The 26,882-nt window shown below is 63.9% G+C and overlaps 2 protein-coding genes across 11 annotated transcripts in view; one reads left to right on the plus strand and one right to left on the minus strand.

The window, feature by feature from the left end:
* The window catches only part of SBF1 (SET binding factor 1), an 86,894-nt gene extending 70,893 nt beyond the window's left edge, over window positions 1-16,001 (minus strand). For all 10 annotated transcript variants that reach the window (XM_063323802.1, XM_063323803.1, XM_063323799.1 and 7 more), the window contains exon 1: window positions 15,855-16,001. In XM_063323802.1, the coding sequence (XP_063179872.1) occupies window positions 15,855-15,909 (55 nt within the window). In that variant the 5' untranslated portion in view covers window positions 15,910-16,001. The remainder of the gene's footprint in view (window positions 1-15,854) is intronic.
* Window positions 16,002-20,882: 4,881 nt separating this feature from the next.
* ADM2 (adrenomedullin 2) lies at window positions 20,883-26,487 on the plus strand. Its single transcript, XM_063324704.1, has 3 exons — window positions 20,883-20,973; window positions 21,121-21,245; window positions 25,485-26,487. Exons 2-3 carry the CDS (start codon window positions 21,142-21,144, stop codon window positions 26,131-26,133), a joined length of 753 nt encoding a protein of 250 aa, XP_063180774.1. The 5' UTR covers window positions 20,883-20,973; window positions 21,121-21,141; the 3' UTR covers window positions 26,134-26,487.
* Window positions 26,488-26,882: the final 395 nt, after the last annotated feature.

Below are 26,882 nucleotides of genomic sequence, written 5' to 3' on the forward strand. Positions count from 1 at the left end.
GGACCTCGGCTGCTGACAGCCCTTCGCGTCCCAGACTGGAATCACCTCCTCAGTCAAAACACCCGTCCCTTCAGGCAGTCACACCATCATCCCCCTGCGATGAGAACAACAGTGCCTTTACTTTTAGTCACACACACCTTCTAGACCTTCATTCCCAAGATGTCTGCTTCTCACCTTCCGCCTTCTGTGGACTCACAAACACCAGCTGTGAAAGAAAATGGCACTTCTTACGGTGAAATCCAGAAAACCAGCACATGCAGCGCCGATACCGGAGAGCATCACTGCCCCACGCCTACTCCTCGCCCTGCTGCAGGGACACACGTCACTGCTCTCCCCCCAGCAGGGCCCACGGCTCTCGGCCGCTCCATGACCGACCAGCCTCAGCTGGCCACAGCTCTCCCCACTGCAGCCCTCGCTGGGAACAGATTTCTCGAAGCAAATGACTCAGAGGAGCGCAGCCCCTGTGCTTCCATGAAACACTTGTCTCATGACTCTACCCAACAGCAAGCCCGCAGCATCTGAATTTCTAGAGGAACGGCACTTGCAGTGCTCTCTATTCATTGAAGTGTGTCAGATGACAGACCGTATTTATTCTCCTTGGCCTGATGCCACCTAGGACTTTTCATGTTCAGAAGAAAGTGCCAAGATATGCCCACAGACACACAGATGCTTATGAAGGGCCCAAAAGTAGCCACTTTTTCTTGAGCAAAACCTTCTCAGAAAAGGCCAAGACTGTAATGAAGTAGAGGTTGTGACACTTATCTTGGGGCAGGTCTGTCTAACCTCTGCATTGCTTAGACGTGATCTGGATAACCTCACTATTGGACTTTTGAGACAATCCAATGACAGCTGCCTATCTCTAAGTGGAGTTTTGCAACACTCAGACCATTCTTGCCAAAAATTCAGTTCTCTCGGTTTTATTTTTATTTGTTCTCTAACTGGCCTGGTGCAGCCTTCCTCTCCTTGAAGTCCTGGAGGAGCCAGGGTCAGCAGTCTCTTCTGCTCCCACCTCCAGACAAGTAAAAACCCCAAAACCCAGCACAGTCCTTCCGTACAGCAGCATTAATGTCATTAATAAGAAGGATATTAAATGCCCTCTCGAGCATCCGTCTCCACAATGCTGTTTCAGAAGATGGCTATTTCAGATAGCTGCCTGCTCCATGGTCTTGAATTCTGGCCTCGTGTCTCTCCCTCGGAGGTCTGAGTTGAGAAAGCCCCGTCGCAGGGACGGCTGGCCAGAAGCAGCGGCAGGGATTTTTCCTGCTGCCAGCACCATCGACCTCGGAGCTGCGCTTCACCACCCCCAGGGACACCCACCGCCAGCACAGCAGAGGCTGGAGGTGGCCACTGCAAGAGGTGACAGAAGGAAGAATGCTCCTCTGGCAGCGGGAGGTCCCCACCTGCAGATCACAGACAGTTCCGCCACCGCAAACTCCACAACCGGTACCAAAGGATCACGTCGGCTTAAACCACGGTGCCTTGGGAGCACCCACCAGCACCGAGCTGCCCTCCCACGGCCGCATTCCTCCACTGAGGGGCTCCCAAAGCCCACACCTTACCTATGTCTCCCGCTCTCTGCTATCCCACCACGTTAAACTGGGAGAATGCAGGTGGAAGCCAAGTTCCTGCGCATCTGAAGAGTGCGGCATGGCAGTCGGTGCCAGGTGAAGCTCTCCGAACGAAGAGCTCCAGCAGCAGTTGGGGCTGCTCCTTGAACACTTTGTTCTGACGAGACACAAGTCCAGAACATACGGCAAAGCTCAAGTTTGTGCATCAGCATTTTAAAAAACACACAAGACCCTGACGTCCTCAATGGAGAGGAATTTCCAAGAGACGCAGCATTTTTAAAATGTACTTCTATACAACAAGAGTTGTCAGGAAAACTTAAGGTCAAAAGGAGAAGATCAACATTCCCATCCCCTGCATTAATCCGATGGTAAAGTGACCTCCATTGCCAGGACTTAGAGGAAAAAACATTTAAAAGGGATTTAAAAGAAAGACGGTAAGGTTAAAACAGTAAGGATGAGGACCATTATGCGAAATGAGCAAAGCAGTCTTCAAACACAGCCAAAACCCAGTCCAAACAGAGAGGAAAATAAAAAGTTAAGTGAAAACATGGACCAGAGTCAAGACAGCTGAGGGAAACTTGGAGAGCCCGCAGCCAAAGACAGGAGAACAAGAAGTTTAATTTACTGAACCAGCAGCAGAAATCCCCCCCAGAGTCACACACTGCCGAGTCGCTAGAAGGAAAGGAGCTGGGTTAGGAGACACAGGTCAGGGCTGCAGGACACACAAGGACTGTTCGCAGTGCCACTGTCCCCCTCTGCCCTGGCCGCCCAGAGCCACGCCGGCACGGTCCCTCCACCGGGGCAGGACACCATGCCAGTGGTTTTGCTTGCCGGCCACGCAGGCCAGTCCAGCACGGCCTCTGCTTTATGGAACGTTTTCAAGGAAACCCTCAGTCGTGACTTTGTGCTTTCCCATCCACGCAGACGCGCTTGTCGTGCTGAGACATTGAGGAAAGCGTCACTAGAACAGCCCGGAAAACTAAACTAAAAACTTATGCTGTGACCAAAACCGGCCAGGGTTTATCCTAGAACTGAAGTAACCAAACGTGAAAGACCTGCCCGATGCCTCAGAATTGCTTTTTGTTCCCAACCCATTTTTAAATAAATAAAATTACAAATACAGGTGTTTCTCTGCCTCAGAACCACAGGACAATCCAGTAGAAGACTCGGACAGACAAGCACCGGCTGCAGAACACACAGGTCAATTCTCTGATACTCTCCCAAGAAAGCTCAAGAAATCTTCCTTGGCTTGCCTGTGCTTGAGCCAACTTTAAGATGTCCACAGTGTCCACTGATGTCCACGGTGCACAAGGGCTTGCAGCGCAGCCGGGGCTTTCAGCGAGACAACACTTGGCTGCCTCAGCCCTCACCGTCCATCACTGACCCCTCTGCGTCGGCTCCTCTCCCACGGGAAGAGCTGTGACTCGGAGCTGCCGCATCACCTGGCCCACCCCAACACCAGCATTTCGGGAGAGACTTTCTGAATCGATCCCCTTCCCCGGCAGGTGACAGGCAGGGCAGAGATGTACCCAGAGGAGGAGGAGGCCAGGGAGAGAGGACACAGTAAAGCAGCCAGGCTGGGAGCGCTCCTGAGCTGGGTGCAGGAGCAGCGCAAGCTCTGGGACAGGACTAGAACCATCATTTGGTGTCTGCTGACCCTGACCAGAAACGAGGACAGCAGACGCAATGCTTGGCACACAAGCTGGATTCCTACAGCCCCAAAAGCCAAAGGCGAAGTCCCTCAAACACCCCTCACGTCCAGACGAGAGCTGCATGGCTCAGCACTTCCCCTTCGCCTCCAGGCTGGCAGCTCTGAATACGCCAACGTTTTGCTCAGTAATAAAACAAATGCAGAGTTGATGTAACGGTATTCCAGGTGCCGGAGATGGAAGAAGCCTGCTGAAGCAGCCCTCTAGCCAAGCTCCTCTGCTTGAAGAGGCAGCTCCGTGGCAAGGAAGGAGGTCTCAGGTGCCAGTGGCACAAACGTGCTTATGGAGACCTTCCTCCAGGCATGACACACACCAGACACACATCCGCGGAATTTCAGCCCAACATGCTGGGCTACAGCAGACCGTGTGGCGATAACATGCTCAGATACCTGCAGGTGTATGTGTTCTTAGCTACTGCTTAGCCAGCTTAAACGTACGTTAATCTCCCCGTCACGCCAGGCGTACGAGCCCACCTGAACCCACCACCCTTCCAGAAGCAAGGGGTCGGCCGTGTGCTGCACCTGCTCCCCCTCTCCCAACCGGGGCACCCCCGGCTGCTATCAGCCCTGCTCCCAACAAAAAGTCTCCCATTATTATTACCGAAAACTTAATTTCATTGTGGAGCCAATTGCAGCCAGAGCTGAGCAGCTCTCCGAATTATTTTTGTGCTTTAAGACACTGGCAACTCCTTTCTCTCAATTTCATATCAGCTGCGAATGTTAACAACATATGGTTCCCTCCCGGCTCATTAAGGGAGGCTATAATTAACATCTATTCCAAAACCTGCTGCAGTTGTGCCTCACTACCCAGCTCTCCCCGCGCAGTTTTGCATGACTGGTTGTTGACACCCAGCGCTGAGAGTGACACTGCTCCGCTGCGCAGGGACAGCAGCGTCCCTCACCGCAGCCACTGTCCAGGGGGACGCGGCCCTCACCCCTCCCGGGCTCCGTCGCGCCCCCCATGCTCCGTGCTGACTTGCCGGCCCCATGGCTGCGATTCCACGCCAGGATTCAAGTACCCCTCAAAGGCAGAAAGGCACGAGCACTCCCAATCCTCGCCTTTTAGGGGAAAAAATGCGCTGCCCGTGCCCGCAATTGGCACAAACTCGGCTGCCTCCTGGTTGCCACAGCCCCTCCAGCTCATGGATCTTCATTTCAGCCGCACCATCAGCCACGCTGCAGCTGTCCCAAGGAACAAGGCTGTGTTTTCCTTATCCAATTTAGCATCTCAAATAGATCTAATGAAGAGGAACCATCATACTAAGACAAGGTGCCCGAGTTTAAAGCCCAGTCATGCTAAGGCTAGGTGCCCTGGGCTAGTGCGAGGTGTCCCGGCCCAGGGCACAGGGGTGGAAACGGGTGATCTTTAAGGTCCTTCCAACGCAAACCATTCTGTGACTCTACAATTCTAAGTTTAACCTCCAGCACAGGCCAGGCGGGTGCCCACGAAGGATGGATTTAACTGTCACAGCCTGCAGAAGAGCCTCCTCCGGTGCGTCTGTCGATTAGAGCTGGGCTCTGCGGTGAGGCAGCTCCTTCGTTACCAGCATCACCGCAGGTATTCTCCCTCCCCCACATAAACAACTAACACATCACTAGATGTAGCGTGTAAGCTCCTTGCCTCATAGGTAACCCATGGGAGTCACCCCTGCAGATAATTACTGCATAAATCAGCATGGGTCTCATTCTTCTCGTTAGGAAGGTAAACTGGAGCAGTCTATCTTTGGTACACCACACTTCACCACGCGTATTGTCTGCCCTCCTTCCCAAGCAGGTCTGCTAAGTTCACGTTTATCTCATGCAGGAGCTTATCTCTGCTCGTTTCTAATCACCTGCCTCTGCAGAGGAACCCCTGCTGTACCAGCCCAGCTGCTGCCCAGGTCCAAAGTGCCACCCAGCGTACTGTGTCCTCACCGACCACATCCATCCTGTGCCTCTCAGGCGATGTGCGAATCCATGAAAACTGCGTTTTCGCTCATTTCTAAATACAACTCATGACGGCATCCCCTCGCTGGTACCCCTGCCGCCACTGCCGCCGCTCCTCCAGAAGAAGCTGAAGCAAACAATTGTCCCCCGGTGTCACCCCGTCCAGCACTGAACAGAGATGTTGTGTTTGACAGCAAGCGCAGGACAGTGTCTCCACTCTCCGCTGGGCAGCAGACACGGCACCAGCTGGGCTGAGCGACTCTCCCACCCCTCTGCTCCCACAGCGCATAGGGGCAACCCCTGGCCACGACGGAGGGGCAACCAGCCACAAGAGACTGGTGGCCAGAGGAGAAGAGATGCACACCCTCTGTGCCGTGTTATCTGCCTGGGAGTAAAAACTCCTCTCGCTCGCCTTGGGGAGGTGCATTTCCTTCCAAGTTCACCATTGGAACCATACAGCTGGAACCTGACAGATGAAGATCATAGAATCACAGAGCGGTTTGGATTGAATGGACCTTTAAAGGCCATTGAGTCCAACCCCCTGCCCTGGGCAGGGACATCTTCAACCAGACCAGGCTGCTCAGAGCCCCGTCCAGCCTGGCCCGGGATGCTTCCAGGGATGTGGCAGCCACCACCTCTCTGGGCAACCTGGGCCCAGAGTCACCACCCTCAGAGTAAAAATATTGTTCCTTATATCTAGTCTAAATCTTCCCTCTTTCAGTTTAAAGCCATTACCCCTTGTCCTATCGCAACAGGCCCTGCTAAAAAGTCCCTCCCTGTCTCTCTAGCACCGATTGCCACAGTTGTGCTCGTGCACTGCCCTGGGACACACTGCATCCTGGAGCACTACACGCCGTGGGTGTTGACTCAAGCACATTTATGCTGCAACAACTGCCAGGGTGTTACACCGAAAGGGGCAGCTGGTCCGAGCACCGAGGCTTGAAAACACTTGCCCATCCTCCGCATACCCGGCACGCCCCAACAGCCTGATCGGGCAGCACGGGGTGTAATTCACTGCAGGCGTTTCTAGGTCTCAATTAACAGACACACATCTGCATTGAGTGGATGGAGAGCAGCCCTGAGAGAAGGGCTTGGGGGTGTTGGTGGAAGAGAAGCTCAACACAGGCCGGCAACGTGCACTGGCAGCCCAGAACCCCCCCGCAGCCTGGGCTGCATCCCCAGCAGCGTGGGCAGCAGGGCGAGGGGGGGATTCTGCCCCTCTGCTCCGCTCGGGGAGACCCCCCTGCAGTGCTGCCTCCAGCGCTGGGGCCTCGGCACAGGAGAGACACGGAGCTGTTGGAGCGGGGCCAGAGGAGGCCCCGGAGATGCTGGGAGGGCTGGAGCCCCTCTGCTGTGGGGACAGGCTGAGGGAGCTGGGGGGGTTCAGCCTGGAGAAGAGAAGGCGCCGGGGAGACCTTCCAGCCCCCGCCAGTCCCTCAAGGGGCTCCAGGAAAGCTGGGGATGGACTCTGGAGCAGGGACGGGAGCCACGGGACAAGGGGGAAGGGTTTTCCACTGGAAGAGGGGAGATTGGGATGAGATATTGGGAAGAAATCCTTTGCTGTGAGGGGGGTGAGCCCCTGGGCCAGGTTGCCCAGAGAAGCTGTGGCTGCCCCATCCCTGGAGGGGTTCAAGGGCAGGTTGGACGGGGCTTGGAGCAACGTGGGCTGGTGGGAGGTGTCCCTGCCCAGGGCAGGGGGTGGCACTGGGTGGCCTTTAAGGTCCCTTCAACCCAAACCCTTCTGTGATTCTATGATCTCAGTTCTCAAAACATTACACGTGACTGCAGGTATCTAAAACAAAACCAAAGCAAGAAATATTAGGGTAAGGTCCCGAAAACGAGGTCAGAAGTCTTTTCCCACTCTAAAAAGAGCAAGGTTGTGCAGTTTTGGAGTGGAGTTGACTTGGAGGCTGCTGCCAGGATGGGTATGCACAAGGCCGGCCGGCACTGCCGGGCAGAGGGACCCGGACTCGCCCGGGGTCGGTGGCCCCTCGGGCTGGGGAGCCGAGACCCAGCGGTGCAGCACCATCGCGATCCCCCAGATCAGAAGCTGTCCAGGTCCAGGACAAGGTGAACGGCACCTCCAAAAGGACACTGGTCCTATTCTCAGCTTCAATGCCAGAGAGGTTCATCTCTGGAAAGGGTGCGACTCCAGCAGACTGAAAAGCGCGGTTATCTGGGCCATCAGCACGTTTCAGAGCTCTGCTTCAGGGAGGAAGATGCCGTACAGAGAAGTAAGCAGCCCGACGAGCTTTCTGCTCCACTTCCTACAGCTACCCACAACACAAAAATACCTCTGATGAATAAAGACAGAGAGACTCGGTTTTTTCCTCCCCAAAAAACTTCCTGCTGCATCGCCTTGATCAAAAAGCATCCAGAAACATAAAAATAACGTGCAAGACTATCCAAATCTCAGCTACAAGGCAGCAGCAGCTGCCAAATATGCAGGCAGTTCCCTGCAAACTGACACGTGGCACTTTTGAGCCACACCATAAACAAAAACCGATCTGAATCGGTGCGAGAGAAAGGCCTGTGCTCCCGGGAGATGAAGGACCCTCGCGCGCTGCTCCCTGTTCCACCACCTGCACTTCACCAGCAACTGCTGCCGCCTTCACCAAACCCTCCCTGACTCGTTTTTTACAGTTGCAAAACTGAAGGATGAACACGCTTTGGATATCGGGAAGAGACGTTCCTAGAAGCAGGGTGATCCGTGCCCCGAGGCGCTTGCAGGCTCACAATGTCTGGTTTGACATAACAAGAGTATTTAGTGGTCACAAGCTTTACAGCCACAGAGAGGAAAAGACGAGCAGCCCGGCCCCGGAAGGCTTCCTGCCACGATCACAGCGAGAGGAGGAGAGAAAAGCTGCCCCGGCTCAGCAGTGCTGCTCCTCCGGCCCCCCGGGCGTCTCGGGGTAACCGAACCGAAGGGGTTTTCACGGCGACCTGCTCCTCCTGTCCCGGCACCGCAGCAGCAGCTCCCACAGGCAGAGCGCCTGGGAACCCCAGGGCACATTTCTACCTCGGGCCAAGTTGGTTTTGTTTGTGTTTTTAGCATCCATAAAAGCGCAGCTGCTTTTCCAGCCCAGCATCCCGGCACTAGAAATGGGAAAACGAAACTTGCTGCAAAGTCTTCAGATTCCTGCTCACACTGAGATAAATATGAGCGCGAGCGAGAGAAACAGAGAAGAAATTTGCAAAATTCTCACTGGCAGTAAACAAGGTATTACTAACAGTCAAAGAATCTGGTTACAACATATGTTTTAGACTGATGCTTCCTCCTCATGTTCACCCACTTTCCCGAAGCCGTGACACAGGTGCCACGCAGCCAGGCCAACCCCAGCTACCTCCTGGTGACGGTCACAACAACAGGAGTGTCTGGCAATGAAACCCAGCCGGACAGGGCAGAGCCTCCTCACAAAGGGGAGAAACAGCTGGACCAGAGTATTAAAGTTTTCGTGCCAATTTAACCTGCCCCAGGGCCAAAACGACTCATCCCACGCTGATAAGAAACACATTTAATGCCCCATGAAACAGAGGGATCACCCGAGATGGGGTAGAGAGAATTTTCCATCTTGTCTTAAGCGACTTCACAGGTTTACAACTCGCGGAGGTGAACCAGTGGAAAGCTTTACACTGAGATGATTCTTGTGCCGTATTTAGACTGTTTCAAAGCATCATCCCACTCAGTGACCTTTGGGAAACGGAGCTGCCGACCGCACGAGGCAGCCGCAGGGGCTCCGGCTGCCCCAGCACCTCCAGGAGAGGCTGCTGGTGCGCGCTGACCCAACCAAGCTCCGGCAGCTGCAGGAAACCACCACAGAGAGAGGTACAGGGTAGGGAGAAGTGATGGTGGGGAGAGAAGAGAGACCTTGCCATTCCTGTGCCCAGCAGGGAAGAGGCACCCAGGCAAGGCCTGGGGCTGGTCAGCACGACACAGGTGCAGCCGCAGCTCGTGCAGAGGCTGGTGACGGGCTCACTGGACCCTGCCAGCACCAGAAGGTTTCAGAAGCCACGATGCGATTGCCCGGCAGCACCCATGCAGGCGCTGGAGTGCCCATGACGGTGGCAGATGACACGCCAGAGCAGTCACACCAACGCACTACCAGCACCACGCCGCTGGCCTGACAAGCCAGATGGACTTGCACAGCCACGAAGAAACAGCAGTGGAGTCCACACGGCACAAACCACGGCTCTCAGGGCCTGCGTTCTCATGAATTATCTGGCAACCACAGGACTAATCTCTTCTGATCTACACAAAGTACCTGAAGGAAACTGGACGTGCTGAGACCCAGTGAGCTGCTGGACTAAACCCACCAGCCCATCCATCGGAGCTGGCGCTGGCTGAACGAAGATCTAACCCCATGCCACAGACAGGCCTCTGAGTGCCTGCTTTGTGATCTGCAGCACACACAGCTTCTCCTGGGCAAAAGTTCAAAGAGAACAAGACAAGTATTAATAGCGCATCTGGGATCACAGGAGCTGCAGTTCCCAGACCGACCAGTGCGGCTGGGATGCTGGGGGCAGGCAGCTGCCAGGAGTAGGGTGACCCCCTTCGACAGGCATCCACACTGATGGCTGCATCGCTCCCTCCTTCCCAGCAGCAGGTACCTGGGCAGAGAGAGGCGGCCTCGCACGTGGCGTGTACAGGGATTATTACATCCTCTCCTTCCGAGGTCCCCTCTGCAAATATTTATACAGCAAACACAGCTCGCTGTTAGCAACCACTGGAGGCATTTCAACGTATGGGGTTTTTAGCTAGATGTGCGCATTACACGAACCCAGTCTGAGTCAAACCGATGAGTCACTTGGCTGGGTCCACGCACAACAGAGCGAAGTGTATTTTTACTGCCAGTTAGAAATGCCTTCCACCTGCAAGAGCTGCATGGACATCTTGCAGCAGCAGAGCGCCTGGCACTCCCGGGCTGAAAATCAACTCAAAACACAGGTGGGACAGTAGCAGGACGAGCCGTGAGAGCTCTCCTCTGCCCAGCAGGTTTACTGCAACTTCTCCAGCTTTTGGCATTAGCTCCTCACCCCAAGCATCGGCTCCAGCTGTGCAGAGAAAGCCCAAGAGGCAGAGAAACTGCGAGCACCTCAGAGGAGGGCAGGATGCATCATGCCTGCATCCTCGCTCCTCTGACCGTCTGCATGGGGCCTGCGCCACCAGAAGCTGCATCAAAGGCTTCACGGAAAGAGACAGCACCGAGCACGGAGGCAGTTTCCTCTCAACATCCACCCTTACCTCCCACAGAAGCTCAAAAACCAGAATTAATGCACCCAAACCCCAGCCCCGACTGTGGGAGTAGCGAGGAGCTTTCTGAAGAGTAGTCTAAACGTGGTACAACCCGCAAAGAAATATGGAAAACGCCGCAACCTCCCCACGAGTTCTCCAAGCAGCCTCGCCAGCCCCACACCAGCCCCCCCCCCCCGCCTGCCCGGGCCTCAGGAGGCAGCAGCAATGTGAATTTTGGATGAGGCAGCGGCAGGCACTGCAGGAGGGGCTGCACCCATCACAGCCCAGCACACTGCTCAGCCCGTGCCCTTGAGAAACGTGGCAATCCACCGGGGAACAGCCGAGGAGATCTGGGGCTGGGGGCCTCGGCTCCCGTCACCCACCGCCTGCCCAGCCGAAAGCCCTTCCCTCCTCCCTCGCTGCGTTTTACCTGGGGGAAACCGCAGAGGTTTGGCCAGAACGGGCAGCACCCAGCGAAGGCAGGGCCAGGGAGGGCCGAGCAGCTGCAAACTCAGACACAGAAACAGCAGCAGATCCTCAATGGCTTATTCAGAAATGCATGTATTCTAAACCCCCCTATATTTGTTTGTTTGTTTGTTTTCTATCTCCCCACAGGGAAGAGGCCATGCTTCATTCAGTGCTCCATGCAGAAAACTCTAGGATAAGCCCTTCATCCACGTTAAACGTGTTTTGAAATTGAGCTGTTCTGGACTCTCAGGCCATGGGGGATACACAGAGAAAAACCTCCCAGATCCCGAGGCAAAAAGCAGCCAAGAGTCCTGGCTTTGCAAAGCAGTCATTCGTCTGCATCAACGATAAGAGCCAAGAGATTTTAAAACATCCATTTACAGAGAATAATGTGAGCAATCATGACACAATATGACAAACACTCACATATGAAAAGACCCATTTTCCACTGCCGAGCGCATTTATCTCCATATATTCTCCCGGAGCCCCAGAGCCTGCAGCCCCTCTCCAGACACAAGGGCATGGACGCAGAGGCTGTCTCCGTACCAGCACAGTAGCCATGGCTGCAGTCACACCGACCAGGACACACGGACATCAGGGTCAGGCACCGCAGCTCCTGGTGAGACAGCTCAGCTCACTGGAGTGTGTCGGTCCCCTGCTTCCCGACTCAACCCCTGCAACAATCCAGTGGCTGGGCACGCCGGAGCAGGGCTCGCCAAACCGGAGGAAAAGCGACTGAATGCCTGCCTGAGCGCCGGCCCAGCTGCCGGTCACACCGCCCGGCCGGCCGCAGGGTCTCACGCTGTGCCATGAAGACACCAGTTTCACTGACAGACAACACATTTCTTGAGAGTTAACATTCCTTTTTCTCATCCTTCACGATGAGCAGAATGCCAGCAGAGATGCTGCTTCCAGCTGTCATTGCGACTGCATCACAAGCCTACGTGTGACGGGGAGGACTGGGCCCTTTCGGGAAGATCACACTCTGCACCGGGAGCAAATGCCTACTAAATCCTGGCAAACACTGCGGGCACACCGGGCTCCACCATTGCAGCCCCCAGCCAGCCCCACATGAGCTCCACCAAACCCCACTTGCTGCCCGGCTCCAGCCCTCGAGTCTCTATCACTTTCAGTTTTGCTCCCACAAAACTGCACTGCGCTGCGTTAACACCTCCTGAGGCCAGGCTGAGAGAGCTGGGGAGTTCGGCCTGGAGAAGAGAAGGCGCCGGGGAGACCTTCCAGCCCCTGCCAGTCCCTCAAGGGGCTCCAGGAAAGCTGGGGAGGGACTCTGGCTCAGGGAGGGGAGCCATGGGACGAGGGGGAAGGGTTTTCCACTGGAAGAGGGGAGATTGGGATGAGATATTGGGAAGAAATCCTTTGCTGTGAGGGGGGTGAGCCCCTGGGCCAGGTTGCCCAGAGAAGCTGTGGCTGCCCCATCCCTGGAGGGGTTCAAGGCCAGGTTGGACGGGGCTTGGAGCAACGTGGGCTGGTGGGAGGTGTCCCTGCCCAGGGCAGGGGGTGGCACTGGGTGGCCTTTAAAGGTCCCTTCCCATCCAAATCATTCTGTGATTCTACCTCTGGAGACGATGCAGAGCTACCTCAGGTCCCACCACACCTTCCCCTTTCACCGTCCCCAACTGCAACCCCATCCCCGCCCGGCCATTAATCCTTCTGGCCCAGGAACTCCTGGGCAGCCACAGCACCTCACGGCACACAAACACGTCCCTGCCGCACACACCCCTCCAGCTGCGGGCAGAGCAGAGCCCCCTCCCTGCCCACGCCAAGGGTCCCACGAGCCCTCCCAGCTGCTGTGCAGGACCCCCCAGCCCTCAGCCCGGGTGTGCTGGCGGCTGTCAGGGAGGCGCCGGCCTGGCACGGCCACGGCAGAGCAGCTTGCTGCCCATGCCACAGCTCCACCGGGACTAACCCAACCTGTAAAGCAATTAGTCACTGGCAGATGAGTGCGGCGTGCCCTTCCTCCAAACATTATCTAAGCTCCCTGTAGGGAGGGGGATGTGAAAACAGGACAGCACGTGGGCAATATGCGTTGCTATATTGATCCCAAAAACCAAACAACTGGTATCAGTCAGTCTTTACATCCTTCGCAGACTGATCCTCGGGGGTGCTCACAAGGGCTTGGCACATCACTGGGACATGCGTCTGGCTTCAAACGGCCCGTCACACAGCTTGGGGGAACACTCGGGCACCTGCGGACTGGGACGGCGGAGGGTTTTGCTTGAGCTGTCACCAGCCAGAGCAGACATTTGCAAGGTGCTGGCCAGTGCCCTTCTCTGGCAGAGGACTTCTGGGTCCCTCTCCCCGGCGAGGTCACCTCTGACTGCGTTATCTCAGCAGCAAGGGCTCTGCAGTGGAACGTCCCCACGGACACATCTCGCCACCCCACAGCTTCGCCGTGTGCGAGGAAGACAGCATCGTGTCTTCTGGCCACCTCCCCCAGCAGAGATGCCCAATTGTCTGTCATGCCAGTGGCAAAAAGCCCACCCGAGTTGTACAAAGCAGCACAGAAAACAACCACTTCCTATCATGGACAAACACCCTGGGCTGGCGAGTGTCCCCTGCGGGCCCTGAGCCCATGACGAGGCCTCCATCCACAGTCACAGGGAAGTGGCAGCCCCGCAGACCTCAAGCTTCACTTCAAGAGCAGCTCTGCTCAGCCGAAATGCCACCTAGGCAAGGCCTGCAACTCTCAACTGCATCGCTAATTGAAACAGGACTCTAGCCTAAAAGCACTCTGCTGCAGCAGAGCTAATACCACCTCACCCCCTGGTTCGAGGGCTTCTCAGACCTGGGGCCAGAGGCCGAGGTCAGGGAGGTTGAGGCTAGAATTTACACATGTTTTTACTGGGACAGCCACCACTGGACAAGAGCCACGGCTGGCGGCAGCTTTTTGTACCACCAAGACCTGCTAATGGCTTCCAGGTCAAGGCTGGATGTTCACCAAGGTCTGCACTAGCCGAAACACAAGCAAGTTCAACTCCATTCTCCGGCCCATACGCTACAGATGAGATTTAAAACACAAAAAAGTGAACATTTAAGTCAGGGGAATACAATTCATTAATTTCCTTCCTTTCTAATGTCCCACTGCAGGTAACCACTTCACCTCAGAGCACTGTCCGTCTTCCCCAAACGAGTCTCAGACGACAGCGGGAAGGCGCATGGCATGTACTGTTCCCTTCTGAAACTCAGGGTTCCAAGTCTCAAGACAAGGAACATACGACCGCAGCACTCACCTGCTCCACGAGCCCCACCGCACCCCACCAGTTACTGACCGCCGCAAACCACCACCGGCGTTATGCTGCAAACACCAGCCACAGCTCCACAACGGAGGCTGAGATAAGTAAGAAGGTGCCGAAGGAAATGCTCAGAGGCCCCAGAGACGGCCCTCAGAAGCGGGGCGAAGGCAGTACAGCTGCGAAGCATCGCCCCAGCCCTACACTTGCTCCCGAGAGGCCGCTGCGTCTGCTCCCAGCCCACCTCCTGCAGATCCCACAGGCACAGAGTGGCTCCTTCCCGCTCTGGTGCTATGGGACGCTGTGACACCAGGGCAAGATGCCTGCAATAATAATAATAATAATAATAAAACACCCCACCACACAATCAGACTCCTCAGAAAACATCAAAATTCTTCTCCGAAATGGCTGCTTTCCATCCCAACGCCTTCCTGACACTGGATGTGCAGAGGAGCTGCAGGCCATGCTGCCCAGAGCTCTGCCTTACGCAGGGGAGCCCCCGGCCGCTCGGGCACCGGGGAGACAGAGCATCAGTGACAGGTGTTGGGATCCGCACTGCAAACACCCCCATCCGTACAACCGTGCAGCCGCTCTGAACGTTAAAACTACGCTCTCAGCCTCAACAACTTCCCATAATAATCAAACCCACGGTTTAACAGGCGCTGCGTGGAAAAGGATTTCCCTCTCCTCAGCTCTGAGCGCGCACTTAAAACAATCCCAGCCACCAGCCTCTTCCTCTGTCAATGTGCAATTTGGGGAATTGATGCTCTTGGTGTCTGTTCTGCAAGGAAGTCCTCATTTTAGGTAAGCTCAGCCTCCTTTATAACGCCTACAGCGCTAGTTTTTAGCAAAAAACCGTCGGGTGCAGGAAAGCAGAAGGCGGCGTCACGGAAAGAGCCCACAAACAAATGAAACCCCACAACCAACACAACCGACCCCACACAAGAACAGACGTGGGCCGAGGACGAAGTCTCTAAACAGAGCTGTGGGTCGGGAGCCCCCGAGACGCCCCCAGCACCGACTGGGGCACGACATCCCCATCCTGGGGGGGGTCTGGGTCTGCTGGGAGGGATCTGGGTCTTCCCAGGAGGGAATCTGGGTCTGCTTGGGGGGAATCTGGGTCTTCCCAGGAGGGAATCTGGGTCTTCTCGGGGGAATTCTGGGTCTCCTCGGGGAGGGGATGTGGGCTGGGAGCAAGCTGTGGACAGAACCCCCCACACACACAAACCAACCCCAGCCAGTGTTTCCACAGCGGTGACAGCTCAGCCGGCAGAGGAGGGAGTGGGGGGGCGGGGGGGGGGGTCAGCCACTAGAACGACAGAAACCTGTAATTTAGCACAACGACGCACAAACGTTTTGTGGCAGCCGGCGAACGGAGCGAAGGCCCGTAAGGCCCCGAGGAGGGGACGGCTGGAGCTGCTGCCCCCCAGGGACGGTGCTTCTCCCCCAGCCTTGCTCTGAGGGGATTCACGGTGCTGCCCGGGCCCTGCCCGTGAGGCGGACCGGCCCGGGGCGCGGAACCGCGCCCCGGGCCGGTCCGCCTCACGGGCAAGGCCCGGGCAGCACCGTTGAAGGACGTTGAAGCCCCCCCCCGCCCCCGGGACCCTCGGCCTAGGCCTGGGCCCGGGCCCGGGCCCTGACCCCCGGCCCTATGACAGCGACCGCGCCCCCCACCACCACCACCACCAGCCGCCTCTCACCGCGTTTTCCAGGGTCGTATCCCACCAGGACGAAGTAGTCGGCCAGGCGAGCCATGGCGGGGGGCCAGCGGCCGCTCACAGCCCCCCCACCGCCGCCGCCGCGCCGCCCGCCCGCCCGCGCTCCCCGCCGACCGCCGCCATCTTGGCCCCCCGCTCGCGCTTGGCCCGGCCCGGGCGGAGCCGCCCTGCGCATGCGCCGGCCGGGGAGCGAGGGGGCGGGGCCACGCAGCCCATTGGGCGGGAAGGGAGGGGAGGGGCGGGGCCTCGGCGGTGGGGGCGGGGCCGAGGGACGGGGGTTCCCCCGGGGGGGGGCGGGGACCCCCCCCCCGGTTTGCTGGGACCCCCCCCTCGAGTGTGCGGGGACACGGGTGTGCGGGGACCCCCCGGTGTGCACGGATTCCCCCCCCTCGGGTGTACGGGGACCCCCCGGTGTGCGGGAACGCCGGTGTGCGGGGAGCCGGGTGTGCCGGAAACCCCCGGTGAGCACGGACACGGTTGTGCGGGGACACCCCGGTGTGCGGGGACCCCCCGGCGTGCACGGACACCCCCCCTTGGGTGTACGGGGACTCCCCGGTGAGCACGGACACGGGTGTACGGGGACCCCTCGGTGTGCAGGGACACGGGTGGGTGGGGAACCCCCGGTATGCGGGGACCCCTCGGGTGTACGCGGACCCCGGTATGTGGGGACACGGGTGTGCGGGGACTCCCTGGTGTGCACGGACACCCCGCCTCGGGTGTGCGGAGACCCGCCGGTGAGCACGGACACGGGTGTGCGGAGACGCCTCGGGTGTACGGGGACCCAGCTGTGCGGGGACACGGGTGTACGGGGAATCTCCGGTGTGCGGAAACCCCTCGGGTGTGCACGGACACGGGGGTGCGGGGACCCCCCGGTGTGCACGGATCACCCCCTTCGGGAGTGCGGGAACCCCTCGGTGTGTGGGGGACACCCCAGTGTGCGATGATATGGGTGTGCGGGGACCCGGGTGTGCGGGGACCCGGCTGTGCGGGGACACGCCGGTGTGCGGTGATACGGGTCTGCGGGAAACCTCCGGTGGGCGGGGATCCCTCGGGTGTCCGGGGACCCCGGTGCGCGGGGACCCAGGTGTGCGGTGACACGAGTGTGCGGGGACCCCCCGCTGTGCACGGACACCCCCCCTCGGGTGTACGGGGATACCCAGGTGTGCGGGAACCCAGGTGTGCGGGGACCCCAGTGTGCGGGGATCCCTCGGGCGTGCAGGGACACGGGTGTGCGGGGACCCCCCCGGTGAGCACGGCCCCCGATGCGCGGGAACCCCTCGGGCGTGCGGGGAACGCTCAGTGTGCGGGGGCCCCCGTGTGCGGAGACCCGGGTTTGAGGGGATGCCTCGGGTGTACGGGGAACCCACGGTGTGCGGGGACACGGGTGTGCGGGCGCGTGCGCAGGTGTGCGGGGACCCCGGTGTGCACAGAATCCTCAATGTGCACGGACACGGGCGTGCGGGACCCCCCGTGTACCCGACCCCGACCCCCAGTGTGCGGGGACACGGGTGTGCGGGAACCCCGATGTGCGGGGACCCCTCGGGCGTGCACGGACACACACATTTGGGGACCCCCGGTGTGAAAGACCCTCTGGGTGTGCACAGACACGGGTGTGCACGGACTCCCGATGCGTGGGGACCCCCTGGGTGTGCACGGACACGCGTGTGGGGGGAGCTCGGTGTGCCGGGACCCCCCGGGTGTGCACGGACAGGGGTGTGCGGGGATCCCGGTGTGCACGGACACGCGTGTGCAGAGATCCCCCGGTGTGCGGGGATCCCCCGGTGTGCACACCCCCCCTCGGGTGTGCGGGACCCCGCAGGGTGCCCGGGTGTGCGCGGCCCGGATCGCGCCAGCTCCCACGCACACGGTCACCCGCGTGTGCCCAGCCCTTGGGTGTGACCCCCCCCTCCGGGAGATCCCCCCCGAGGGCCGGGGTCCCGGGCACGGAGCCCCCGTCCCCCGCAGCCGCCCGTGGGGCGCCGGGACGGGCGCCGGGATGATTCACCGGGAAAATCCCCGTTCCCACTCCCACGCGGGAGCGCGACGTGGGGTGCGTGCGGGATGGGGGGGCAGCTCGGCGCCGCCCGGCCGCCGCCCCCCCCCGGTACACGGGACCCCACGGGCAGGGGGGCAGGGGCCGGATCCCACGGGACCCCAGAACTGGGGGGGGAGGGGATGGGCCGGATCCCACGGGACCCCACGCGCGGGGGGGGCGGGGGCAAGATCCCCCAAGACCCCCCAAATTCCCGTCTGGCCGGGGATTCCCCAGCCCCCACCAGTGCCCGCAGGGCTCCCCTCCGCTGCCCCACGAGTGGGGGTCAGCCAAGTGCGGAGGCTCTGCCGTGGGGGGGGGGGGGCTCAGACACGATGGGGGAGCCCTGACCGCCCCCCCCGGGGGTCCCCGCGAGGTCGGGGGGGTCTCGGCCGGGTCCTGCCGGGGGTGCAGCCCCTCCCCCCCCGCTCCTGTCCCACGCACCTGCCCCAGGGGGAGCGGGGAGGGGGCTGCAGGCGCCGCCCTCCCCCGGGCGGTAATTAAGCTAATTAAGCTGTTGGGGCCGTGGCGAAGAGCTCCGGGGGGGGGGGGGAGGTGCTGCCGCGGGCTGGGTCCAGCACTGGGCGGGGAGGGGGGGCGCGGAAGCGGAGGCCCCCGGGGCGGTGGGGGCGGCCTGGGGAGAGACCCCCACCCGTTGCCCCCGCCGGGGAAGGGGGGACCGGCCAGCGAGGGCGGCTCCCCCCCCAGCAACCTGCATTCACCACACGCTAATGAGCCCGAGTCCCCGCTCCCGCTGAGCCGCGGACCGATGGGGACCGGAGCAGGGTCCTGGGGGAGCCCAGCCCGGACCCCCGGCATGGCGCTGCCCGGGGGGCTTTGGGGTGCCAGGGCCGTGCAGGTGCCAGGGTGACATCCCACTGCGGCATGGCCTGTGGCGGGGAGCCCTGGGAAGGGGGTCGGTGCATCATAAAATCCCAGAAGGGTTTGGGTTGAAGGGACCTTAAAGGCCACCCAGTGCCACCCCCTGCCCTGGGCAGGGACACCTCCCACCAGCCCACGTTGCTCCAAGCCCCGTCCAACCTGGCCTTGAACCCCTCCAGGGATGGGGCAGCCACAGCTTCTCTGGGCACCCTGGCCCAGGGGCTCACCCCCCTCACAGCAAAGGATTTCTTCCCAATATCTCATCCCAATCTCCCTCTTCCAGTGGAAAACCCTTCCCCCTCGTCCCATGGCTCCCCTCCCTGAGCCAGAGTCCCTCCCCAGCTTTCCTGGAGCCCCTTTAGGGACTGGCAGGGGCTGGAAGGTCTCCCCGGCGCCTTCTCTTCTCCAGGCTGAACCCCCCCAGCTCTCTCAGCCTGTCCCCACAGCAGAGGGGCTCCAGCCCTCCCAGCATCTCCGGGGCCTCCTCTGGCCCCGCTCCAACAGCTCCGTGTCTCTCCTGTGCTGAGGCCCCAGCGCTGGAGGCAGCACTGCAGGGGGGTCTCCCCGAGCGGAGCAGAGGGGCAGAATCGCCCCCTCGCCCCCCTGCCCACGCTGCTGGGGATGCAGCCCAGGCTGCGGGGGGGTTCTGGGCTGCCAGCGCACGGTGCCGGCTCATGGCCGGCTTTTCCCCCCCCAGCCCCCCCAAGCCCTTCTCTCAGGGCTGCTCTCCATCCCTCCATCCCCAGCCCGGGCTGGCACCGGGGGCTGCCCCCACCCAGGGGCAGGACCCTGCACTGGGCCTGCTTGGACCCCATGGGGGTCACAGGGACCCCCTTCTCCAGCCTGTCGGGGTCCCTCTGGGTGACAGGGGTGTCCCCACAGCCTGGGCCATGCCCCGTGCTCGCCCGCCCCGTTTTCCCACCGGGTTTCTCTCTCCAGGATAACCCATCCCCAAAGGAGCGGCAGAGCCCGGCACCCGCACAACCCCCACCCGGGAGATGCGGGGAGCCGCGGGGGGGCTGTCCCCGCCCCGGGCTCCGCTGGGGGGGGCCGTCCCCGCCCCGGGATCAGGTGCTGCGGTAAATCCCCCCGCCCCGGGCCGGGTGTTTGCAGCCTTTGTGTCCCGGTAATGCGGAAGAATCCCAGCGATGCGGAGCACGCGGGGGCCTCCGGCGGGGGGGGGGGGGGAGGGGGGGGGGCGGGCAGGGGAGGGGGCGCGGACCCCGGCTCGGGCACCCCGGGGTGCTGGGGGCTGCTCGTCCCCGGGGACACCCAGACCCCGTCCCGGAGCGGGAGGCGGGGGGTCCCGGCGAGGGGGGCTGGAGGGGATCCCCTTCCCCCGCTGAGCTCCCGCTGCCCCCCAAGCCCCCCCCGCCCGCCCCCGCTTTCGGGGAGCCCCTTCCCCGCGGGGCAGCGCCGCACCCGACCCCGCCGTCCCGTTCCTCAATTGCCGGGAACGGGCCCGTGGGACGTTTAAAAACACCCACCCAAAGGAGCCGCGGGAGAAGGGGCGGGCGGGCGGCCCCGCTGCGGGGGGGGGCCGTGGTGCTGCCCCCCTCCCGGGGGACAGGGCAGCGTGGGGCCAGAGGCACTGGCCGCACTGGGCTGCGCTGAGGAAGGGATGCGGGATGCGCCCCTCGCCCCCCAGCCTGGGTTTGCCCCCCGGGTGCGCGGAGCAGCGAGCGGGGCTGGGGGGGGTCCGCACTGGGATGGCAGCGGGATGGGGGGGGCGGGACGGCTCCCGGGGCTGCCCCCCGGGAGCGCAGGTGCTGGGAAAGGGGCTGGCGGGGGGGTGGGGAATACCCTGACCCCCCCATCAGCCCCAGCCCGGATTCCCTGGATGGGTCTCCCATTCCTGTCCCGTCCTGTTCCCCCGGGATCGGTCCCCCAGCCCCATCCCGGCCCGCTCCCCCCGCCCCATCCCATCCCGACCCCCCGGGATGGTTCCCGGGCGGGTCCGGGGAAGCCGCGGCGGCGCTGGGGGGGGGGGCGGTGCGGGGCCGGTGCGGAGCGCCCCCCCCGCCCCGCGCCGGTGGCTCCTCCCGCGGCCGCTCGGCTCCTCCTCGCCGGCCGAGCCCGGCGATATTTAACCTGGGCCGGGGCGGGGAGCGGCAGCGCCGAGCGAGGCACGGACCCGGCCTGACCCCGCACCCCGACCCCGCACCCGGCCCCCGCGTCTCCGCCCAGGTACGGCCGGGACCCCCAGCGGGCTGCGGGACGGGACGGGACGGGACGGGACGGGGCTGGGCAGTGGGGGGAGCGGGGGGCTGCGGGGGGGCGGTCTGAGCCCGGCCCCGGCCCCGCACCCAGCCCCGGCCCGTCTCTCTCCCGCAGCGCGTCCCGCCCGGCCCCGCCATGCGAGCCCCGCGGCTGGCGCTGGGTTGCATCAGCCTGGCGCTGTGTCTGCTGGAGCTGCCCCACGGCCTGGCCCTGCCCCGCGGCCGCTCCCCCAGGCGCAGGTGAGCCGGGACCCCGCAACCCCCCCGCCCGCAGCACCCCCCGCCCGGGCCGGTGCTGCGCCACCCCGCACCCTCCGCCCGCCCCTCTGCCCGCACCCCTGCCTGGAGCTGCTCTGTGCCCCCCCCCCGGGACAGCTCTGTGCGCCCCCCCCGCCCGCACCCTCTGCCCGGGCCGGTTCTGTGCCCCCCACCTGTCCCGCACCCTCTGCCCGCACCCCTGCCTGGGCCGGCTCTGTGCGCCCCCCCCCGCCCCCCGCTCCCCCCCGCCAGGGACCGCTCTGTGCCTCCCCGCCCGCATCTCCCTGCACGGGGCTGCTCTGTGTCCCCCCTCTGCCCGCACCCCTGCGCGGGACAGCTCTGTGCGTGTGTCCCCCCCCCCCGCCCCGCCCCGCTTGCACCCCCTGCCCGGGCCGGTTCTGTGCCCCCCACCCGTCCCGCACCCCTGCCTGGGCTGGCTCTGTGTCCCCCCCGCTTCCCCCCCTCCCCCGCCCGGGACAGCTCTGTGCCCCTCCTGCCCCGAGCGGCTCTGTGCACACACCCCCCCCCGCCTGCCCCCCCCCTGCCCGCACCCTCTCTCTGCCCCCCCTGTATGGGGCTGCCCGCCCCCCCCTGCCCGGGACACCCCCGTGCCCCCCCCCCCCCCCCGCCTGCACCCCCCCTGCCCGGAGGGGCTCCGCGCCCCCCCGCCCCCCACCCCGCCCGAGCCCCTTCCCGGGGTGTCTCTGTGTCCCCCCCCCCGCCCACACCCCTGCCCAGGACCGCTCTGTGCCCCCGCCCCCCCCCCGTGCCCAGGACACAGCCCTGCCCCCCCCGCCCGGCCCCGCGTGGGGGGGTCTGTGCCCTCGCTCCTGCCCCAGCCCCCCCGTGTCCGTCTGTCACCCCCCCGGCCGCCCGCGGAGCCCCGGGGTTTGGGCAGGGGGGCACGTCCGTCTGTCCGTCCTGCCCGGCGGCAGGTTGTGGCGGAGTCCCGGGGGGGGCTGCGGGGTGGGGGGGGGCTGGGGGGTCCCCTGGGCACCATCTCCCACCCGCACCCCAACCCTGCCCCCGCTGCTTGTCCCTGCGGCGCCGGGGGGGACCCGGGGGGACGAGGTGGAGGGAGGGGGGCGAGGGGTCCCGGCCCCCCCGTGTCCCGGGGGAATGGGGGAGCGGTGCTGGGAGGGGGCGGGATGCGGCCAGGGCGTGCGGGGGCGGCGAGGCGCCTGGGGGGGGGCCGGGTACCTGTGTGCAGGCGTGTTCACGCGTGTCCGCGGCAGGGGGTGGACGGGGTCTCGGTTCACGCCGTGATGGAGAGGTCGCGTGTGCGAGATCCTGGGGGTGTGTGTGCCACGCGTGTGCCATGCGTGTGCGAGAGCCCGGGGGGTGCGTGTGTGAGATCCTGGGGGTGTGTGTGCCACGCGTGTGCGAGAGCCCGGGGGGTGCGTGTGCGAGATCCTGGGGGTGTGTGTGCCACGCGTGTGCGAGAGCCTGGGGGTGCGTGTGCGAGATTCTGGGGGTGTGTGTGCCACGCGTGTGCCACGCGCGTGCGAGAGCCCGGGGGGTGCGTGTGCAAGATCGTGGGGGTGTGTGTGCCACGCATGTGCCACGTGTGTGCGAGAGCCTGGGGGGTGCGTGTGCGAGATCCTGGGGGTGTGTGTGCCATGCATGTGCCACGCGTGTGCGAGAGCCCGGGGGGTGCGTGTGCGAGATCCTGTGTGTGTGCCGTGTGTGTGCCACGCGTGTGCGAGAGCCCGGGGGGTGCGTGTGCCATACATGTGTGAGAGGCCATGGGGTGCATGTGCCATCTGTGTGTGAGAGCACAGGGGTTGCGTGTACCGTGCGTGTGCCAGAGCTGGGGGGTGCATGTGCCACGTGTGTGTGAGAGCCGGTGGGTGCGTGTGCCGTGCGTGTGCGAGAGCACAGAGGGTATACGTGTGATATCCCGGGGGGCGCGTGTGCCATGCGTGTGCAAGAGACCATGGGGGTATGTGCCCGGGCTCGGCGTGTGCGTGTGCGCACGCAGGTGTGAGCACAGGCTCTGCGTGTGCGTGTTGCTGCTTGAGGAGCGGGTCTGGGCCGTGCCCGCGCCGTGGGAATCCTGCCCCTGGCTCCCGAGGGATTCCCGGCGCCGCAGGCAGCCGCTGGCGCAGCTCCCGGGGGGGCGGGGAGGGGGGGCCCTGCCCGGAGCATGTGGGGATGGATATGGGGGGACACACACCGGGGCACCCCGACACCGGGCTCGGGCTGGGCGGGATGGCACGGACACAGCGCCGTGGGGGTCCCGGGGGAAGGGGGGGGCAGCTGTGTGCTGCTGGGGGGGGTGTTCCTCAGGCCGGGCCCCGCCGCACGGGGCCCAGACGTGGGTGCTGCGGCCGTGGGAGCGGGGTGGGTGGCAGCGGGGGGACGGTGCAGGGGGCTGGGAGCCACGCTGGGGGGCTGCAGGGGGGTGCCCCACGGCAGGGGGGTGCCCCGCAGCGTCTCTGGCGGGGCTCGGGAGCAGGCGTGGGATCGCTGCGGCTCCTGCTCCCACGGGACCCCGGACGCGCTGGGAGCTGGGCCAAGGCGGGCGCCCGTCGTGCCAGGAGTGGGGCGCGGGGGCCATCCCGCGGGACACCGATCCGGGGGGGGCTGCTTGGCGTGGGGGGCCGGCAGCGCCGGGGCTGGAAACGAAGCCGGCCAGGAAAGTCCCGCGTGCCGTGTCCCCGGCAGCACCAGGACGGGAAGGCCGAGGCCACCGGTGTTTCCGGGCACCGGCCGCCTCCTGTAAACAGCCCTGGGACGGGAAGGGGCAGCGGGGGCTCCCCCCCCGCCCCAGCCCCGGGGCTTCCCGGCTCCGCGGGGCAGGAGGAATTTGGCCTCTGTCCCCGCTCCCGTGGCTCGTGGCCAAGCCGTGTCTGGCCTTGCCGTGGCCCGGACAGGACAAGCCCCCGGCACCCGGCGTCCCCACGGGACGGGGTCGGCGTGGGGCTGCCTGGGCATGCGGGACACCTGCAGCGCGTCATGCCGTGGGTGTGCACCGGGGGGCTGGCGTTACCTCTGTGTGTGCAGGGGCTCTGGAGTGCGCGTGTGTGCGGGGACACGCGTGTGCTGGCATGTACTGGGGTTATGGAGTGTGCATGTGCTGGGACACGCGTGTGCCGGCATGTACTGGGGTTATGGAGTGTGTGCATGTGCTGGGACACGCGTGTGCCGGCACGTACTGGGGTTATGGAGTGTGCGTGTGCTGGGACACGCGTGTGCTGGCATGTACTGGGGTTATGGAGTGTGTGCGTGTGCGGGGACACGCGTGTGCCGGCACGTACTGGGGTTATGGAGTGTGTGCGTGTGCTGGGACACGCGTGTGCCGGCACGTACTGGGGTTATGGAGTGTGTGCGTGTGCTGGGACACGCGTGTGCTGGCGTGTGTGTGTGTACAGGGATCACCGTGTGCGTGTCTGCATGCACGCCATGCTGTGGGTGTGCTGTGTGTGTACGGGGGTTACAGAGCGTGCACGCGTGTGCGTGCACCGGGACACGCGTGTGCCCGTTACTGCGCGTGCGGGGATGTGTGCGTGCGGGGGGCTCGGCAGTGGGTGCCAGAGCAGGGTGCTCCCCCCAGCGCCGCCCCGTCCCCATGCCACCCCCGTAGCCATCCCGGTGCCGCGGATCCCTCCCGGGCAGCCCCCCGGGTTGGCGGCAGAGCCCTGGGGCCACCATGGCGGGTGTCCCCCCCGCAAGGTGTGGGGTCACCGGCTCCTGTGCGGGGGGAGGCCGGCCCGGGCTGTGCCAGAGCTGGCAGCGCCGGGGGGGCCCTGTTTGTCCATGGGGACCCCGGGAGCTTGGGGACCCCGCATGGCCCCAGTGGTGCTGGCGCTTGTGGGTCAGTGTGGGGCTGGCGAGGGTCCAGGGGGAAGGGGGGGGGGGGACGGGGGTGTCCCAGCCCCACTGGTGCGGGGTGGGAAGGGGGGGACGGGGGGTGGCAGCTCCCGTGGCCCTGCCGCCATGGCAGGACGCCGGAGCAGGGAGTACGTGTGTGGCTGCAGGTAGCAGCTCCTCTGCCCTCGCTGCCGCCTCCTCCTCCTCTTCCTCCTCCTCAGCGTCCTCCTCCTCCTCCTCTGGGCCCAGGGCAGAGCGGCTGGGGGGGCAGGCGAGGCTGGGGGGCTGCGTCCCCCCAGCCCACCATGGCATCCCCAGCGTGGCACAGCCAGCCCCCCCGTCCCCCTGCCCAGGATGCCCTGGCTCTGCCGCTGCCCCCCCGCGCTGACCCCCTGTGCTCTCTTGCAGGGAGCCCCCGGACCGGAGACCCTCCCCAGCCCCGCTCCTCGGGGAGCCCCCAGGACCGCAGCCCCCCGCCCCGCTGCAGCCAGCTGGCGGCCCCCCCCGGCATGGACCCCTCGTCCCACGGCACAGCCCGAAGCTCGCCCCCCGGCACGGACCCCTCGTCCCCCGACATGGCCAGAAGCTCATCCCACGCCAGGGACCCCAGCTCACCCCCCGGCACGGCCCGAAGCTCGTCCCCCGGCACGGACCCCTCGTCCCCCGGCACAGACCCTTCATCCCACGGCACAGCCCGAAGTTCATCCCACGCCACGGACCCCTCGTCCCACGCCACGGCCCCCAGCTCGTCCCCCGGCACCGACTGCTCATCCCGCGGCGCAGACCCCTGGTCCCGCATCGGGGCCCGAAGCTGGCCCCCCGGCACAGACCCCGGCTGGCCCCCCATCCTGGCCACGGCGTGGTGCCGCGGCATGGGGTGCGCGGCCGGCGGCACGCGGCGGGGCGGCTGCAGCACGGGCAGCTGCTGCGGGTGGGCTGCGTGCTGGGCACCTGCCAGGTGCAGAACCTGAGCCACCGCCTCTGGCAACTGATGGGCCAGTCGGGCCGCCAGGACTCATCCCCCATGAACCCCAACAGCCCCCACAGCTACGGGTGAGGGGGGGGACACACGGACACACCGCAGCAGACGGCCGTGCCCCCCCTGCCCCGCGGGACCCCCACTAAAGTGCTTCCAGAGTCAGACGTGGCTGGGCTCCCTCCGCACCTCTCTGGGGGGGCCCGGTGCCCCCCGGCAGAGCCCGGCTCCGGCCACGGCCCCACCAGGGACACGGCAGCGTCCCCACGGAGGGAGTGTTGTTCTCCCCCCCCGCCACCGGAGCCCCATGGAGCGGACAGGAGCACGGGCGCAGGGCAAGAAGGCGGTGGCCCGTGGTGGCCGTTGGTGGCCCGTGGTGGCCGGCGGCGGCGGGTCCAAGGGGCGGCGGGGGATCCTGCTGACCGCAGCAGCACCTTGTGCAAGAGGCCGCGCTCCCCCCTGACTCAGCAGCTCAGCACCCGGCCATGGCACGCACGGCCCCGGGGGGGGCCAGCCCCGCTGCTGCCCCCCATTGTACCCCACTGCAGCCCCTCGCCCCCACCCCAGACCCCCCTGTGCCCGGCAGGGCAGCTCGGCTGCGAGGGGGAAGGGGGTCCTGCTCCAGCTCCCCCAGCCAGGGCGGGGGCACAGGGCAGTCCCCAGCACCATCCCCGACGCGTCCCAGTTCGGGCTCAGCACCTCGGGGGTCCCACCCCTCCCCCGGGGGAGGATGGTGTCCCCTTCCCCTGGCACCCTGTGTCCCCCCCAGTACAGCCCCCAGCCCTGCAGCGAGATGGGGACCGGGTGCTGGTGGGCACCAGGGGATGGCG

Source organism: Chroicocephalus ridibundus, chromosome 1 (assembly GCF_963924245.1).
Source record: "Chroicocephalus ridibundus chromosome 1, bChrRid1.1, whole genome shotgun sequence".
In the NCBI taxonomy this organism is placed as follows: Eukaryota; Metazoa; Chordata; class Aves; order Charadriiformes; family Laridae; genus Chroicocephalus; species Chroicocephalus ridibundus.

What these genes read in the sequence shown, in the direction of transcription:
- ADM2 (XM_063324704.1), top strand. Translation starts at nt 21,142, where the DNA reads ATGCGAGCCCCGCGGCTGGCGCTGGGTTGCATCAGCCTGGCGCTGTGT. An exon ending in GGCCGCTCCCCCAGGCGCAG is followed by an intron (nt 21,246 to 25,484) that starts GTGAGCCGGGAC and finishes GCTCTCTTGCAG; the next exon opens with GGAGCCCCCGGACCGGAGAC.